The sequence below is a fragment of the Xenopus laevis genome, chromosome 9_10S (genome assembly GCF_017654675.1).
Source record: "Xenopus laevis strain J_2021 chromosome 9_10S, Xenopus_laevis_v10.1, whole genome shotgun sequence".
NCBI classification, from domain to species: Eukaryota; Metazoa; Chordata; class Amphibia; order Anura; family Pipidae; genus Xenopus; species Xenopus laevis.
The window spans coordinates 81,510,669-81,528,182 of record NC_054388.1 but is presented as its reverse complement, the minus strand read 5'-3'; the positions used below and the strand labels follow the sequence as shown (position 1 = coordinate 81,528,182).

At 35.5% G+C, this 17,514-nt stretch overlaps 1 protein-coding gene across 1 annotated transcript in view; it reads left to right on the top strand.

Annotated features, from left to right (window-relative positions):
* pth2r.S (parathyroid hormone 2 receptor S homeolog) overlaps positions 1-17,514 on the top strand; it is a 69,255-nt gene that overhangs the window by 29,917 nt on the left and 21,824 nt on the right. Inside the window, exons 8-9 of the mRNA XM_018237869.2 lie at positions 9,978-10,038; positions 12,584-12,650. Coding sequence (XP_018093358.1) covers positions 9,978-10,038; positions 12,584-12,650 — 128 coding nt within the window. The remainder of the gene's footprint in view (positions 1-9,977; positions 10,039-12,583; positions 12,651-17,514) is intronic.

Here is a 17,514-nt window from a genome sequence, read left to right as displayed (position 1 = left end):
TATAATATTACAGTGAGAGAATACACCTACAGATCTTTACTCGGTATGCCCACATTGAGCTGGGTGATATAGGGCTGATATAGTGGTTACAGCAATGAATGAAAAGCCAATACCTTTTTATGCATCAAGCTGGGTGATCCCAAAATTTATTCCATGGTGCTCTTGATGAAGGGCCATGCGGTCCCAAAACGTTTGATCTTGTGAACCGTATCAAGAGCACCATGGAATAAATTTTTGGATCACCCCGTTTGATGCATAAAAAATGTATCGGCTTTTCATTCATTGCTGGATTCATTGCTGGCGTGTGGCTAGGCCAGTGCCAATACCAGCATCCCCTCCTGTCTAACTTTAATGCATATTCTGATCTAGTGGTTGACCAGCAGTGGTTGTTGTTGTTGAGAGCTGTACATATTTATAGTTACAATGAACAGAGTGTGCAACCTGACTTGCTCACTGATACTGGAAAACCTGAGAGGAGGGGAAAATAAACAAAATAATGTTACAAAAACAGCAAATAATTACTTTTTCAATTATTTCCATTTTTAAAGTATTTCATACAAAAACAAAGTTTGGCACAGATCATAACATTTATGTGCAGTAATAGTTTACAGTCTGCTGTAGTATAGTGTTATGGAGTTGAGGGGTGCCTTTTAAAGCCACTCCTTTCCATCACACTTATTCATCTGCACCCTTTGGAGTGTGATTGCCCCAGGAGCCCAGGATAATATAGCACACATGATTTTGATCCACATTGCATCCCTCCATCATCAGCTGTAGCCCTCCTGAATCTCCTGTCTGCCTAGCTGTACCCAGCTAAGTGGCACACACATATATTTTTCACTTTTACACAATTAGATGCACAAATGCACATACACACTCATATGTATCCGCATCCCTTTTTCATTTTCTGAAAGCTAGTTTTTGCCTTAAGTGTTTTATTGCCCAATGTGACTAGCAGTTGTGTATAAATTGTAATTATTGTTTTATTTGAATTCAGTGATATTGATTAATTTTATTTCATGTTCATATTTTCTTGCTTTAAATTATTTGTTTTCCCTTAAAAACAATCCTTGCACAGGGAAACAGGGATTTAGCCAACCAAGTCCCCTATGCAATGATTTCATTTTATTTTATTTGTGTGTGCAATAAGAAAGAGAGAGAGAGAGAGAGAGAGAGAGAGAGAGAGAGAGAGAGAGAGAGAGAGAGAGAGAGAGAGATATGTGTGTGTTTGTATGTTCCAAATATATATGCTTTTCTAGGATCCACTTACTGTTAGAATTTTGATACTGTAAATACATCTCCCTGGGGCTGGAAGTTGTTGATGATTCGGTTCTTTTAAAATGATGTTTAAGTAGGCGTTATGTAAATTCATATTATGTAATAGTTGCTGATGTTTGCATTGTTGTAACTCTAATGAAACTGCGGCCAATATCATTGGTTAGTTAAGTCAGTTGTGTTGGCTGGTGCCTGGTTTGTGTGATCCATTCGCTGTAGCTACTCTGACCATTGATAGGGAGCAGTAAATCACTATATATTAATGTATATATAAATATGATATGCCATTCAGTTATGTTTGTCAAATGAGTTTATGTGGAAGTGGTGAATATATACAGTAATATATTATAGGTGAAGATTTCCATGCAGCACCTGCATTTCCACTATGTCTACAATGAGAAAACATTATACAAACTCAGTAGGTTTAATTCCCCATTGCATAGCTTTAATAGAACAGCAAAGACAAATACTGCTCACGGAAAAGAGGAAAGAGCCACATATTGTATTTGAATTTAAAAAGAGCACACAGTAAAAACTAGTTATTAAACCCACATATACCATATTCCATTTTGCTTTTTTTCTGCAGTTCTGATGAACTGTGTTTTAATTAGTGATTCATATTGTAGGCTGAGCCATAGCCTCTTTGCTGGTTTTTATCAGAATGGTGAATCAGTAAGGTAGCTTTAAAAAAGCTTAAGAGCTTGGAGAGAATGCATATGGTAAGCACTTATTGACTCATTATAACAAGTATACACATTTTCTTTTTCATTTCATAGTAACAATCCTTAAATTGTAGGGCACATCTAAAAATATTGTAATTCAATTCCAGGTTGTTGCAGAAGAATAAACCAACTGTCCAAGCAATGATTAAGAAAAATGTGCATGTCCTAGAAAAAGCAAAACATTTTCAATAAAAAAAATGAAGATCCTTTGAGGATCAGTGTACTATACAAAATTAGCAATATATAGAATGCAATTACTTTTTTAATCTTTCTATTAGGTTTGTACGTCTTTATTCTATTATCTTTATTCTGTTGCCCAATGATAAGATTGGCAACTATGCTGATAACTAACAGGCTGCTGGCTAACTATGAAAGATAAGTAGCTTTCTTATATAATGTATAATTAACATGTGAGTGTTTAGAATACTTTTGAATATTTGTTTGTTTTTCAGATTTAGGCAAGAGGGGTTACAGCAGGTTTAACAGAAGATACCATTTTTTTGCTTTTTGATGTATCTTAAGTTTGATTTGGGTGAGTTTACTATATGGAAGAAGTTAAAGATTTAGATTAGGTCAAGGATTAAAGCTAAAGGAAAATTCTTCCTATGTCAGGAATACTAAAATTTTACAGGTGCCATGTACAACATTAACAAGGCAGTGGAAACGTTGGAAACTTAATCTGCAGCTCAAATTCTAGGTATAGGTTTCTATAGGTAAAAAAGTTTTACTGTCCTAGAGCAAAGGGTGGAGTTTTTATTGCAATATAAGCTCTATAGCTGCAATGTATTACACTTCAATGAATGGGGGCCTGCTGTGCTAGTGGATGGCTTAGAGGCTGGATGGAGAGACGGAGGGTGGGTCAAGTTATAGAATAATGGCACATTAGTATAGCTTTAAATTCTAGATTAAAATGATGGGGAATGGAGCAATAAGTTTACATGCTAAAGACATTTCACTATTACAATTACATCAGATTAATAGTTGGTGTTGGTGGAAATCTTCAATAAATAATGTAAATTATTAATTAGTAAATTATTAAAAGTAGTAACCTCCACTGTCTGCTTGCAAATGCATATAGCTTACCCAGCAAATTGAAATAATTATTAATTGCATGAATTGAACATTATGATTTAATTAGTATGAACTGTTATTGATTGGAGGAATCATATGACTGGACTGTGACTTTATACATTTTGGGAATGAGAAAGTTGGATTTAAGATTGCTTACAAAATGACCACTGATTTCTACTGCTAACATCCCAGTATAAAAAAGGATAATAAGCTCCAGCTACTATTACAAAGGGAAAACAGCTCTACAGCCAGTTCTGGCTGTAATTATGATCTCAATGATCCAAAATATCCAGACATTGAATGAAGTAATATGATGGAGAGCTGTGTCAGAAAGCTCACACAGGTTTGTTAATATGCTAATTATAACTTATCATTTCAGGTAGTTCAGGAACCTACTAGGAAAGATATTCTATTGGTCTTCATTAATCATCAGTAATCATTAATCATACCAAATGTATTGTCAGCACTAGTGTGGGTGAGCTTTTAGGGAAGAGTAATCACATCATCCTTTAAGCTTTCAGAGACTACTTTATAAGGGAGTGACTCATACACAACATTTTACAACTTTGGCAGTATAAGAGCATCTCTGCAGCATATTAACTGTGACAAATTATATTGTTAAACACAGAAGGCAAATTAAATGACTTTAAATGCTACTTAACAAATAAACATTTCTGTATATTCCCTTATAAAAAAAAAGGAAAGCACACAGAAAGGAAATCATTATGGTTTAAAAGAAAGGTTAGCATTTCGATTTGTATGGAAAAAAACATTTAAGGCGTGTACGTTCTCTAGAACTGGCTAGATAGATTACAAAAGGGGTCATTTATGACTTCAAAGGTGTGCAAAAAGAGTGCAGTCAGTTTTTTTCTTCCCTGCAGGTCTTTGTGATCCATTTTGAAGCACGGGTGTATACAGTCAGCCCCATAAATACAGAACTGCCTGCATTTGGCAGCACTGTATTTGTAAGTGGGTTGGGGGCAAAAAATAGCCGTGCCCCCTACCCATGTCAACCGTAGTGGAGCCGGGTCCTTATTGCCTGCCTTATGGCAGGCGGTAAGGACAGGGCTGGCCTTAGCCCTCCAATGCTGCACTTTGCAGAGCCATTCCTCAGGGCAGAAGTGGGCACACATCCTTTAAAGAATTAACTAACTTTACACAGTATTTCTCACAGTCATGAGTCTATAAAGGACTCTCTTTTATTTAAAAAAAAGGGCATTGGGTCAAGGGATGAAAGCATAAATTTCCTTCTTTCAACTGGTAAACTCTTATCTATACAGTGGCTTTTGGGTGCCAGTCCATAGGAAGAATATTAAGAAGCTGACGTGTGCAGCTGAACTGGTCAACAGAATGGAAAAACAAAAGGGTGTGGAAAGATTAAAAGGTTTTGCTATTATTTCTCTCCAGAAGATGGGCCTGAGAAGGAAGACTAAACCTTATGCAACGGTTAGAGATGTTATAGCTAGATGTCTGGGTTTTTCACCACACAAAAGTAACAATGAATGAAAGACCACAGCTTTAGACTGTTTTACATTGTAAGACAAAGGCTTTAGAATTGAAGTGACAGAAACTTCACCTAAAGCATAGTTCCTCACAGAGAGGCTTTGTATAATGCCCTGCTGTAATAACTTACCCTGTTGGTCTAGTGGTGCGGCAGAGACGCCCGCCACGCTGTTCCTCTTCCTCTGTGTGCCGGTAGCTTAGTGCGCGCGCGGCGTACATCTTCACTATTTATAGGTGCATTGCGCAATGGCGCAAAATTCAAAAGGATTTAAAGTGACAATTTGTATTTTCTCATTGCCCGTTATAGGTTATCTCCTGTGAGTTTATTGGGTGCTATTTTGTATCTAGCTTGTATCTGATTCTTGTTGTGACCCCTGCCTGCCTGATTAATCTGTTTTCTGTGATCCTGACCCCTGCCTGGTAAACCGACTATTCTGATTTCTGTACTCTGACCCATTCCTGTCCTGACCATTCTTGATTGATCTCCCGGCTCTGACCCCTGCTTGTTTGACTCCGCTTGTTTTCTGCCTACATCGACCCGGCCTGATTTGACTACACTTTCTGTCTGGGAACTTCTGCCCAAAAAGACTTTTGCATAACAATCGTGCCCCTCTGCTCATCCAGAACCCTTAGCTTGGCTCCTCTCTTTATAAGACCTGGCGGCATCCGATTAGCTGAGGGCTCCTCCCAAGGTGAAAGGAGGCTGTTAAAGGCAGAAGCAAGAGCCGAGACCAGGGAGCCTAGCATTGGTTCTGGATTCTGGGTGTCGATCGTTAGACCTGCCAAATGGGGGTAGCATTTTCCCTTAATGTCTTTAAGAAGGGCTTACATTTATTTTTTACTGCCAAAATAAAGTTACAGTAAGTTTAAGGGCTAAACTTAATCATTCCACAAAAAAAACTAGACAAAATTATTTGCACTCTTTTAGGCATTGTGATATTTAGGCATTTGAACATTTCATTATGGAATATCAGCAATATTGCAAAAATGTATATAATCTGTGAAAAGGTGGTTCTTTTTGAGACCACTTCTTCCTTGTGATGTAGAAATAGGTTCACAGTTATTAAAAAGTGTTATATCAAAAATAATTAAATTATTCCTAAAAATAAATGATGGATCTGCAATTCAGTGAGGTCCTTTTTAAATTAGTAGCTAGGTTGAGATAATATTTAGAAGTTTTGGTAAATTTACACATTTCCCCAGCAGATAGTGCTGAACACCAAATTGGTTGGATTAGCTCGTTTAGCTTTGAACTTCATAGGCAGGTGTGTCCAACCATGAGAAAGGTTTATTTGAATTTTAGAAACTCTAAAATTAACAAATTGGAATTTGATACAAAAGCCTCCTAGTGTTTGTCTAGCCTTTATGTAAAATATCAAGTTCAACCCCTCCATTTAAAATCTGTGAATATCATTTGATTTTTTTTTTTTATCATGTTACATCATAAGAGGATAATAAATAAAACAAAGTGAAAACCATAAGTAAGATATTTATTGGCAAGATAGGTTTTATCCCATATCATCATATTTGTGTATAGAATATTATTTAACAGAGATTCTACCCTTATTTATCAGTATGTAAGTATGAAAACTGATGTATTAACATTTTTGCTTTTGTTCCTTGTTGACTGTAGTCAAGTAGTAGCATAAAATTGTAATGAGCCATACCTCACATCACATCAATGAAATTCTAAAACACTTAGGGGCACATTTACTAAGGGTCGCATTTCGAAGTTAAAAAACTTCGAAATTCGACCATCGGAATAAAAAAAATCATTCGTTCGATCGATTAAATCGTTCGGATTGAACGATTCGAACGATTTTACAAAAAAATACTTAGACTACTCAAACCTTAGCCAAAGTTTATAGGAGGTCCCCCATAGGCTAAACAGCAATTCAGCAGGTTCAAGGTGGCGAAGTGTCGAAGTTTTTTAAAGAGAAAGTACTTCGATTTTTGAAGTCAAAGTTTTTTGAATTCAAATAGAATTTTGGCCTATTTGATGGTCGAAGTACCCAAAAATTACATCGAAGTTCGAAGTATTTGAATTTGAAAATTCACTTCGACCCTTAGTAAATGGGGTGTTTTTCACTGCCCATATTCTTTTATATATATAAGAATATATTTATTTTCCTTCAATTGTGTTCAATGAAATTCAAGAATGTGCAACCACTTTTTAGGTGATTTCAGCCTATTTTCAGGCAAGCTACTGATTAGTAATTGCAGAATATCATTAGCAAACAAACAAGGGGTAAGAAAGCCACTAACTAGACTTATACCAAGATAATTGCAAAAGCACATTTATTTTGTTCGTACATTGTTGGTTTACTGCTCTTCTTTCCAAGAATAAATCTTTGATCCAATGATGAAAGGATGTTTTGAAATTATTGCCAACTAAAATTTACCCTCCCTATCTCTGTTGGAAGTAGGATATGAACTATATTCCCTTTTGATGCCTGGGAGTTACAAATATCTGTGGACTAAAATATTAAAGAACAAACGGCTACTGCTCAGTAGGAAAAAATCTAGATGAGATGACTGATAAGTAGCATGACTTGTATAAAGTGTAAAAAGCCAATCCAGAACCAATTACAGTTTACTGTTCTGACCGAGGGGTAAAAAAAATCATAGTGTCAATTGTTGCCACAAGTGAACATGTTTTCTGCTGTTCCTCACATCAAAAAACAACTGGTTTAACACAACTATTAGGAGGGGATATATAAAATCTGAGTTTGCTGTTTTTCTTGAATCAAGACAGAACATGATTTAAAAAAAGTGAATATGAATAATTGCAAAAATGTGAGATTTTGCCTGAAAAAATATGGCAGGTAAAAGTTTCTATTAAAGTCAGTGGAAACTGTCTTTAACAACTTTTTATCCCAGTTTATTACAACATTTGAGAGTCTCAGTCATATTGAAGATACATGAAACATTGTAATTCTTGCATGTGTATTAGATTTTTTCCCACAGAAAAATATGACCATGAATATGTTACCATTTTTTTCTTAAATAAGCTGGTGTGCTTTTTTGCATTTTTTTCCCTCAATGACAAACAGGAGTAAATAAGCCTCCCTGTGTAAGATCATTTTCAGAACTTTTTAGTAGCAAAATAAACCATGGCAGAATTGTCAGCAAGAAAGTTTTGAGGAACACCATCTCTTGCTTAGCTGTGGGAGACTAGTGGGGATTATGGCTACCATCATAAACAGTATGAGGACCTATAGGTAAAATGGGTTGTTCACCTTCAGATTAACTTTTAGTATAATGTAGAGGGTGATATTCTGAGACAATTTTAAATCAATTTTTTATTTGTGTTTTTAAATTATTTAGCTTTTTGTTCAACACTCCAGTTTGAATTTTTAGCACCCATCTGGTTGCTAGGGTCTAAATGATCCCAGCAACCAGGCGGCTGTTTAAATCAGAGAATTGTATATGAATAGCCGAGGGCCTGAATAGAAAGGTAAGTAATAAAAAGTAACAATAACAATAGGTTTTTTGGCTTCTAGGGAAAATTTAAATTGAAAAAACTATGCAAAAACAAAAGGAAGCCGATTGAGATGTTGCAAAGAATTGGCCATTCTATATCATGCTTAAAGTTAATTTAGACATGAACTACCCCGGGTTAGGGTCTGTACTTGCCCAACAGTACATTTTTATAAAAAATAAGGCATATTGATGTTATATAAATTGTACTATTGTTGTTTTACTGTAGCTCCCGTTTTAAACATTTTGCATTTGGTTGAATTTAGGCTTGGTTAGAATGGTACTCTAACTTTCCCCTGATGTTCCCACCAGTTTTATTTCTCTTACAAAATGCAAGTGTAATGTTAAATAGGCTTTGTAAATTGTTATGAATTCATACAAGTCATAAGTGAAAAACCTTTATGTGGATATTGATAACTATCCAAATTTAAATACATACAAACATAGATACAATGTGTATATATTTATGGAGTTCTTATAAAAGCAATCCCCTTACTATGGAGCAGTGGTCCCCAACCAGTAGCTCTTGAACAACATGTTATTTACCAACCCCTTGCATGTTGCTTCATGACTTTGTGGCAAGTTTTGGTTGAATAAAACAAAAAATACTGCCAAACAGAGACTAGCCAATTGCCTTTGACACCCCTGGAACTTTTATCATAGTTGTGTTGTTCCCCAACTCTTTTTACAATTGACTGACTCACGAGTAATAAAGTTGGGGATCCCTGCTATGGAGGGTGCATATTACTGCTCAAATCGAGATGTAAATAACACAATAGCATATTCTTTACCTGAGCGGTGACCAGAGTGGAGACCCCATCTACTATATAAACAAATTGCCATATACACAGATCACCAATCAGTGCCTGTAAAAAGCTGCAGAAGAAAACTTTCATAAACTCTGCAAGAAATTACTGATCTCCAAGACAACTCCAGAACTTGACTGCATAAGATTCAGATATATTCTTATACACTTCTACTGACTTTATCAAGCCCATGACGTACAATAATGCCTCAATTTTACATACCGTGATTTTAGATTTTCTCAAATTTTACACCATTTTTGTGGTCCCACCATTGTATAAAGCATAATGAATCTCCCTGTTTTTACATTTACGTTTACATTTATTCTGGTCTCTAGGGATGGGCGAATTTTTTCACCTTATTTCACAGCGGAAATGACGCCCATAGACTTGTATGGCGTCAGCAACATTTCGCCGGCGGCAAATTTTTGTCGAAGCGAAACGGGTCAAATTCGCCCATCCATACACATGTAAAATGGAATTCCAGCATAACAAATGAATTCATGATAAAAGGGGAGCTTGGTGTTAGTTTGACCACTGTACTTTTATTATTGTAAAATGAAATACGCTTTCGAATGATAATAAAATCGGGGGGTAAAGCTATCCAAAAATAAACTTTGCTAATTGGATTGCCTACACCTTTTTTTAAGTGCTTCTCAAAAAAACAGGGAAAACATTTAATATATGAACTTACGATATGTATAGATTATTATGGTTTAAAATGAAATAAATGAATATTAATGTACAGGTATATGAATGGCTGGCTCCCATAGACTCCCTTTTATCCAAATAATCCAAATTTTTAAAAATGATTTCCTTTTTCTCTGTAATAATAAAACAATAGCTTGTACTTGATCCCAAGTAAGATATAATTAATCCTTATTGGAAGCAAAGCCAGCCTATTGTGTTTATTTAATGTTTAAATGAATTTCTAGTAGACTTAAGGAATGAAGACCCAAATTACGGAAAGATCCGTTATCCAGAAAACACCAGGTCCCGAGCATTCTGGATAACAGGTCCCATACCTGTACCTTATTCCACCACCTTATAAAAGGCTGCAATTTTAATATATTTTGAAAAAATGAATGTTTCTAAAATAATTTTGTATGTTGTATAATTATAGGATTCCCAGCTGTATTTGTAGTCATATGGGCAGTGGCACGGGCAACCTTAGCAGATGCCAGGTAAGATTTAATATATTACACAATGGCACTGCCTGACATGCGCTTTTAAACACGGTTTACATTTTTTGAACCTAAAGAGCATATAGAATGTAATTAATTTTGTTACCCTTACCACATGCTTCTTTTTATGGACACTATTCACATTTTTACAGTTTTATTATATATATTATTATATATTTTTCAAATTGCTGCAATATTTGCATACTTGTACAAACATGAAATTGTTCCTTTTTTTCAACAGCAGTTAAGTCAAAATGCATGTGCAAAAAATTTAAACTGCGGATGCTTGGGGTCTCAGAGGGAATATCTACACATCATTAAAAATTGCAGGGTAGAGACTAAAGGGTTTATTTATTAATGTACAGGGTTGGACTGGAGCATTGGGGGCCCACTGGGGCTGCAAAATGAACGGCCCTCCTTGCAGTCCCCAGGGGCCCCCTCCCGACCTCCAAACTTGTGCCGAGCATATGTGTGAAAGACGAGGTGCCTTGTGCATGCGCGAAACATATTGTGCAACAACTGATTTACTGATCGTGGAACTGGTCTGAGGCAGTGGGGGCCCATGAGGGCCGAGGCCCACCAGGTTTTTTCCTGGTGTCCTGTAGGTGCAGTCCAACCCTGTAAATGTTTGGGGGGTTTTTCCACAATTTTTTGTACACAAAAACTCATTAACGTCCTTAATATATCCTTAAATAATAATAAATCCTTACTGGAGGCAAAATAATCCTACTGTTTTTTTTTAATGTTTACATGATTTTTTTTAGTAGACTTAAGGTATAGGGATCTAAATTAAAAGATGACCCCTTATCTGCAAACTCCAGGTCCTGAGCATTCTGGATAACCATTCCCATACCTGTATTCAAGCTTTATTCTCCACTATTTTATTCATTGATGTTTTTTGTATTTGGGTTTTTTTTAATAATAAAGATACTATTTGTGTTTTTTTTAAATTGTGAGTTTATTCAAAGTACCACTGAAATTACACGAATCCAAATTTTGATAAATAGGCCTCCAAATCAAATCAGCGGGAGCCGACTAGGCAACATTACAGATTTATCAAAGTGTAAAATTAGAGCTCATCACAGAAAAAACCCACCCACTTTCCATTTGATCCTATGAGATTTTTAGAAGTATATCTATCAGTGGATGAAAGCTAGAGTTCACCATTTGATAAATAAAATTCTCAAAATCCCATAGGAATAAATAGAAAGAGTGTGTGTTTTTTTTCTGTGGTAAATAGTGATGGGCGAATTTCTCCCGTTTCACTTCTCCGGAAAATTCAGAAATGTCCTGCAAAATTTGCGAAACTCGAAAAATTCTCAACAAATCGTGAAATCGGAAAGTTCACGAAAAATCTTGAAATTTGAATTTTCACGAAAGAATTGTGAAATTCAAACGTTTTCACGAAAAAATTGAGAAATTCTAACGTTTTCACGAAAAATCATCCAATTTGAATGTTTTCACAAAAAAATCTAGCAATTCGAACGTTTTCATTAAAATCGAGCAATTCGAACGTTTGCACTAAAAAAATCTAGCAATTCGAACGTTGTCACTAAAAAATCTAGCAATTCAAACATTTTCACGAAAAATTTGAACAATTCAAACGTTTTCATGAAAAAATCAAGCAATTCGAACGTTTTCACAAAAAAATCAAGCAAATCGAAAGTTTTCACGAAAAAATTGGATGATGCTCAAAGTAGACAGAAAGCAGGTGCTTTTTTTAATCACTGTCTTGGAGGCAAATTTTGGTTGCAAAAGTACAGGTGTGCTGCCAAACCGAGCCTCCTGTAGGCTGCAAGTCCACATAGGGGCTGCCAAATAGACAATAAACAGTCCTTATTTGGCACCCCCAGGAACTTTTTTTCATGCTTGTGTTGCTCCCCTACTCTTTTTATAACTGAATAGGGATGTCGCGGACTGTTCTGCGGCGAACTTGTTCGCGCGAACATCGGCTGTTCGCGTCCGCCGCAAGTTCGCGAACGTCGCGCGACGTTCGCCAATAGGCGTTCGCGTCAAAATCGTTCGACCATTCGACCATTCGGTCGCTAAAATCGAACGATTTTCGTTCGATTCGAACGAAAATCGTTCGATCGAACGATTAAAATCCTTCGATCGTTCGAATCGAACGATTTTCGGATGTTCGAAGTTCGCGAACTTTGCCGAACGGCGTTCGCGAACACATTATCGGCGGTTCGCTACATCCCTATAACTGAATGTGGCTCATGGGTAAAGAAGGTTGGGGACCCTGGAAATACTGTAGGATATGACATTCTGTCAGTGCTCTATTAGAATAATTATTCACAGATCTTCTAACTTTTGCGCCATTTTTTGTTTTTCTTATAATCGGGGTCCATAAAAAGTTGTCACCTGGTGTACTAACACATATACAGGCAGAAAATGTATATTAAAACCAAAATGTTTTATCCGGCAAGATCATGGAGAACAAGTTGACATGGAAGAACCAGAATTCAGATGTGCAAACATAGTGTTGAATAATTACTGCAGTGCTTTGTGCTACATTCAAATGCTTTGATTTGCCTTTCAGATGTTGGGAACTTAGCGCAGGTGACATCAAATGGATTTATCAAGCTCCGATACTGGCAGCTATTGGGGTAAGTTACTAAATTGCTTATTAATACAAAAGTCTAGAAACTATTTGGGAAAAAATCTTGTCTTTGCAACCATTTTTTTCTGGATTTTAAACATCATTTATATAATTTGAGGATAATTTAATTTTATGAACACATGAACCTTTGACTACTTGACTACTCATTTTCTATCCACATCCTTATATATAAGATACTTTTAGATTCCACCGTCTGTCCTACAGGACTTTTTTTAATTTGATTTTTTTTCATCAAAAGAAACATAATAATGTGAAAAAACAACTCTAATGCAGCAATTTCACATTGTATCCTAATTTAAAGAGTCTGCTCAATTTTGAAATGGTCTCAAACTCAAATTGAAATATACAGGTATCTTGAATGTTGCCAATACAACTGCCATTGACCTTTAGATTTTTGAAATTTATATTCAAGTTTTTCTGCTTAATAAATTAGGGAATTCAAGTTTAAAAAATTTAAATTTGCTATTTTTTTGACTGTGGTAAAATGTCAAACTTTTTTTTTTAAGAAATGCCTTATAGATTCAGGCATTATTATTGAAATCTCTAGATGCAATATATATATCTCTCCTAGGGGAAATATATCTCCCTTCAAACTGTTCTCCAGTTACGGGTTCACTATGTGTGTGTGTGTATATATATATATATATATATATATATATATATATATATATATATATATATATATATATATATATATATATATATATATATATATATATATAGTGAACCCGTAACTGGAGAACAGTTTGAAGGGAGATATATTTCCCCTAGGTTCATGTCTTACTCCCATATGTACAGCAGTCCTGAGTGGGTTCATTGTTCTAGAAAGTCTCATTTGGGGAATAATTAGCAGGCTAGATCCTCAGAGTAATTTTGAGCTACACTCTGAGAGGGCTGAGACCTGGAATCTGATTGTAGCCATTTGGAGCTGCTGTTTGTTTGTCCAAAGGAAAAAGGACCTTGGAAATGTACTGTGACTCTGTGGAGTTGTGTTTGGCCTGGAATCCCAGTAGGGGACTGGTAGTAGAGAGGGGAAATGATCCTGCTCAATATATATATATATATATATATATATATATATATATATATATATATATATATATATATATATATATATATATATATATATATATATATATATATATATATATATATATATATATATATATATATATAGACAAATACAAGACATTTTGTGCATACTGCTACTGAAAAATGCCTTACCCTTTAAACAAAACAGGGATTGTTTGTCCATATATTGCAATATATTTAAGCTGGCCAACTACGTCAAAGTCATCCCATATCTGGCCAGTCCTATGCTCAATTTCATCTGATTCATTAAGAATTCTATTGCTTCAGTATACATTTTACAAAGGGACTAAGTTTTACCTGCAACTTACTTGCTGCTTTCAAAGTAAAACTCCCAAACTTGGCTGCCCTTTTATTAGACACCAGTGGGATCATCTGACTATAGCTGGGAAGGGTGGGAGCTACAACATGGAGCTGGTCACTGCTCCTGTATAACTATAACAAACAAGGGAAAGTTTTGCTCACCACTAATTTTTAAAATAATTAGGCGGGGGTGCAATGAGGCTGTGACCACTCGAGGGGTGTTATCACTCGAAAATGGAAAGATCCTTCACCCCCCCCCCCCATGGCAGCACAGTGGATTCAGGAGGTTAAACACATTTGCACCCTCGGCAATCTCATCTATGAGGTAGCCCTAAGAAATACCAAAAGATTTGGGATAAATGGTTGGAGTGGGTAAACAATTAGTCATAGAATACCAATAGAATACATTGGTACAATTTGTACGATGTGAGGAATATTACAGTTTATGACTTCAATAAACTGTGCCTTAATTTAAAAAAAAAATGTAATTGTCTGCAGGTTGGGGTTCCAGTAAATGTCTATTAATAAACTTACCAAAATATTCAATTATTAAAAGAATGTCTGCACATCAGTGATTTGATGACATTCCAGCAATATATTTAAAAGTGATTTGGGCAGCTTATTTTAAAACTGATTATTCATTTTAAAGAAATACGGTTGATTTGTAGCCTGCAGAGAGAGAGAGTAAGAATTCACTTTGATTCATTTTTTATTTTTATTCGTATTTCACTTTTTATACATTATTTCCTTACACATTTCTAGGTCATATAAAATATGCTAACTAGATCACCCATTTAAATCAGAGATATTATTATTATCAAGGTTTGCCTTCCCTGAAGAAACATGTTGTTTTTAGATACCTGATGAATTTTCATGTGATTGTTATTCTTTCTAACAGTACTTTATTCATGAGTTTGACCATATTAATTTAGAGTTAATTTTTGAGTAATGAATATGCAATGAATGTGTCAATAATTTGTTTATTATTATTCTAATGAATAAATACTTAATAGTAACTTTTGGTGTAAATAGGCAGTGTTTGAATTTTAGGTTCTTGATTCATTTTAAGTTTTCTTTTCTACAAGTAGGAAATCTTTACATGAAGGTTTTGTAACTGTTAACTGTGCATCTAAAGCAAACATTTTACTAAATTAAAATACTGTATGCAAAGCTCATAAAGAAAATGTGACCATTATAGTATTATGAAGACTTCAGTGTTAATATTTTCTTTAATACAATGTTTCTTACAGTCACAATCTTAGCTTACCTAAAAAAAATGATTTCATTGTATAATGACTTAGCACCTAGGGGGTTAATTAGGTTTTACCTGTTTGTTAACGATTCATTGTAATTCATATTTAATAAAAGACATTTGAATGTTACTTTTCTCTGGGCAATAGAAGAGTATCTGTGTATGCATATTAATGACCCACTTGAAATTGCTCTTTGGCATGCTGACTTAACATCTTTGGCAATGGATGCCATGTTTTTGGAAAAAAAAAGTTGAATATTCTAAAACTAAATCTGTATTCTAAAAACAACCTTTATATCCTTAAAATTGTATTATTTTTATAGTTGTCTCCAACGTAGAAAAAAAAAATAGTAATTTAATAGGTAAGTTCTGTGCTGCATTTTACACGCATAGGAAAGAACTGAATTCAACTGTGTAAAATTGACTAATTGACACATTTTTCTGTTTTAATAAATGCATCAGTTCGTTAAACATTACTTAAATTGCTACATTCGATGAAACAAGGGTTAAAGCTTTCTGCGTGGCTATGATAAAATACTAAAAAGACTTAAAGGCGTATCGTGCCTGTGAGACTTCCAATTTGTAGAGGCACATTTACTAAACTCAAGTGAAGGATTCGAAGTAAAAAAAACTTCGATTTTCGAAGTTTTTTTTGGGGTACTTCAACCATCGAATAGGCTACTTCGACTACGACTTTGACTTTGAATCGAACGATTCAAACTAAAAATCGTTCGACTATTCGACCATTCGATAGTCGAAGTACTGTCTCTTTAAAAAAAACTTTGGCACTTTAAACCTACCGAGCTACAATGTTAGCCTATGGGGACCTTCCCCATAAGCTTTCTAAGCTTTTTTTGATCAAAAGAAAATCCTTCAATCGATGGATTAAAATCCTTCGAATCGTTCGATTCGACCGAACGATTTTTCCTTTTGATCGTTCGATCGAAGTATTTGCGGTAAATCCTTCGACTTCGATATTTGAAGTCGAAGGATTTTACTTTGATGGTCAATTATTGAGGGTTCATTAACCGTCGATATTCGACCCTTAGTAAATGTGCCTCGTAGAGTTTTGCTGAAGGAAAAACAAGAATAAGGATTTTATCACGGGGGGGGATTATTATTAACATGTATTTATAAAGCGCCAACATATTCTGCAGCACTGTACAAAAAATGGGTGTATATATTTGAGAAGATAAAGAAACAGGGCTGGCCACTCAAATGGATCCACAAGACCAGAGATGCTCAGTTAAAAGATAAATTTATTGGTAGAAAAATTAAAAATATAGCTTCATCTCCATCCACCCATGGATGGATTGAGATGAAGCTATATTTTTAATTTTTCTACCAATAAATTTATCTTTTAACTGAGCATCTCTGGTCTTGTGGATCCGTTTGAGTGCCGGTCAGCCCTGTTTCTTTATCTTCTGCTGTACCGCTCCCCGAAGCTGGGGGTCTGGGGCTGGTGCACCCGGACCACTTTTACTGTTTGGTGAGTAACCTTACAACCAATTCTGGAGCACCTTGCCGTCCTCTAACCATTTGAATTGTATATATTGGACCCACAGTTTACATAAAAAATCATATCAAATCAGCTTATAACCAATTCAAAGGATAAAATAAGTTAACAAAAAGTGCCAGTCTCTGGATAGGAAGGTCAATTAACAGAGTTACTGTAGTCAATGCATGACATGATGCCTGAGGCCTGCTTCCTCTATAGTTCTGAGAAATCCCTCCCTGCCGAGTTGCTCTATTACCTACCCCAGTGTAAGCAGGTGGAGATTGGAGGCACAAGTGGTTTAGTGCTACTGACAGGCAATCCTGTGTGGGCTGGGCCCCTCTGAAGACCTTTTTGCATGGGGGTTGGCTTGGTGGCACACGGTTATGATGCTGGTGGTGGATACTCCCCCTAATCAGGCACAAGATTGTTAGAATCCAGGTATTGTTTCAAGCCTTAGCCTGGTATGTATTCAATGTCATGGCATCCTTGTGTAAATATGTCATAAATTAATAATTATATTAATCTGCTACCAAATGGTTGTTCATTTTAAGCTGTGGAAGATGTGTCTCTATGTTTAAGGTCTTTAAAAGTTTGTTAAGCATTTTCAAGGCTATTATGGCTTTTATAGCAATCATAGCTTGAAGTTTTGCCCCTGTGTTTCCCTCCACTAGCTTCAGCCCTTCAACTCACCCCTGTTAAAAACGCCCA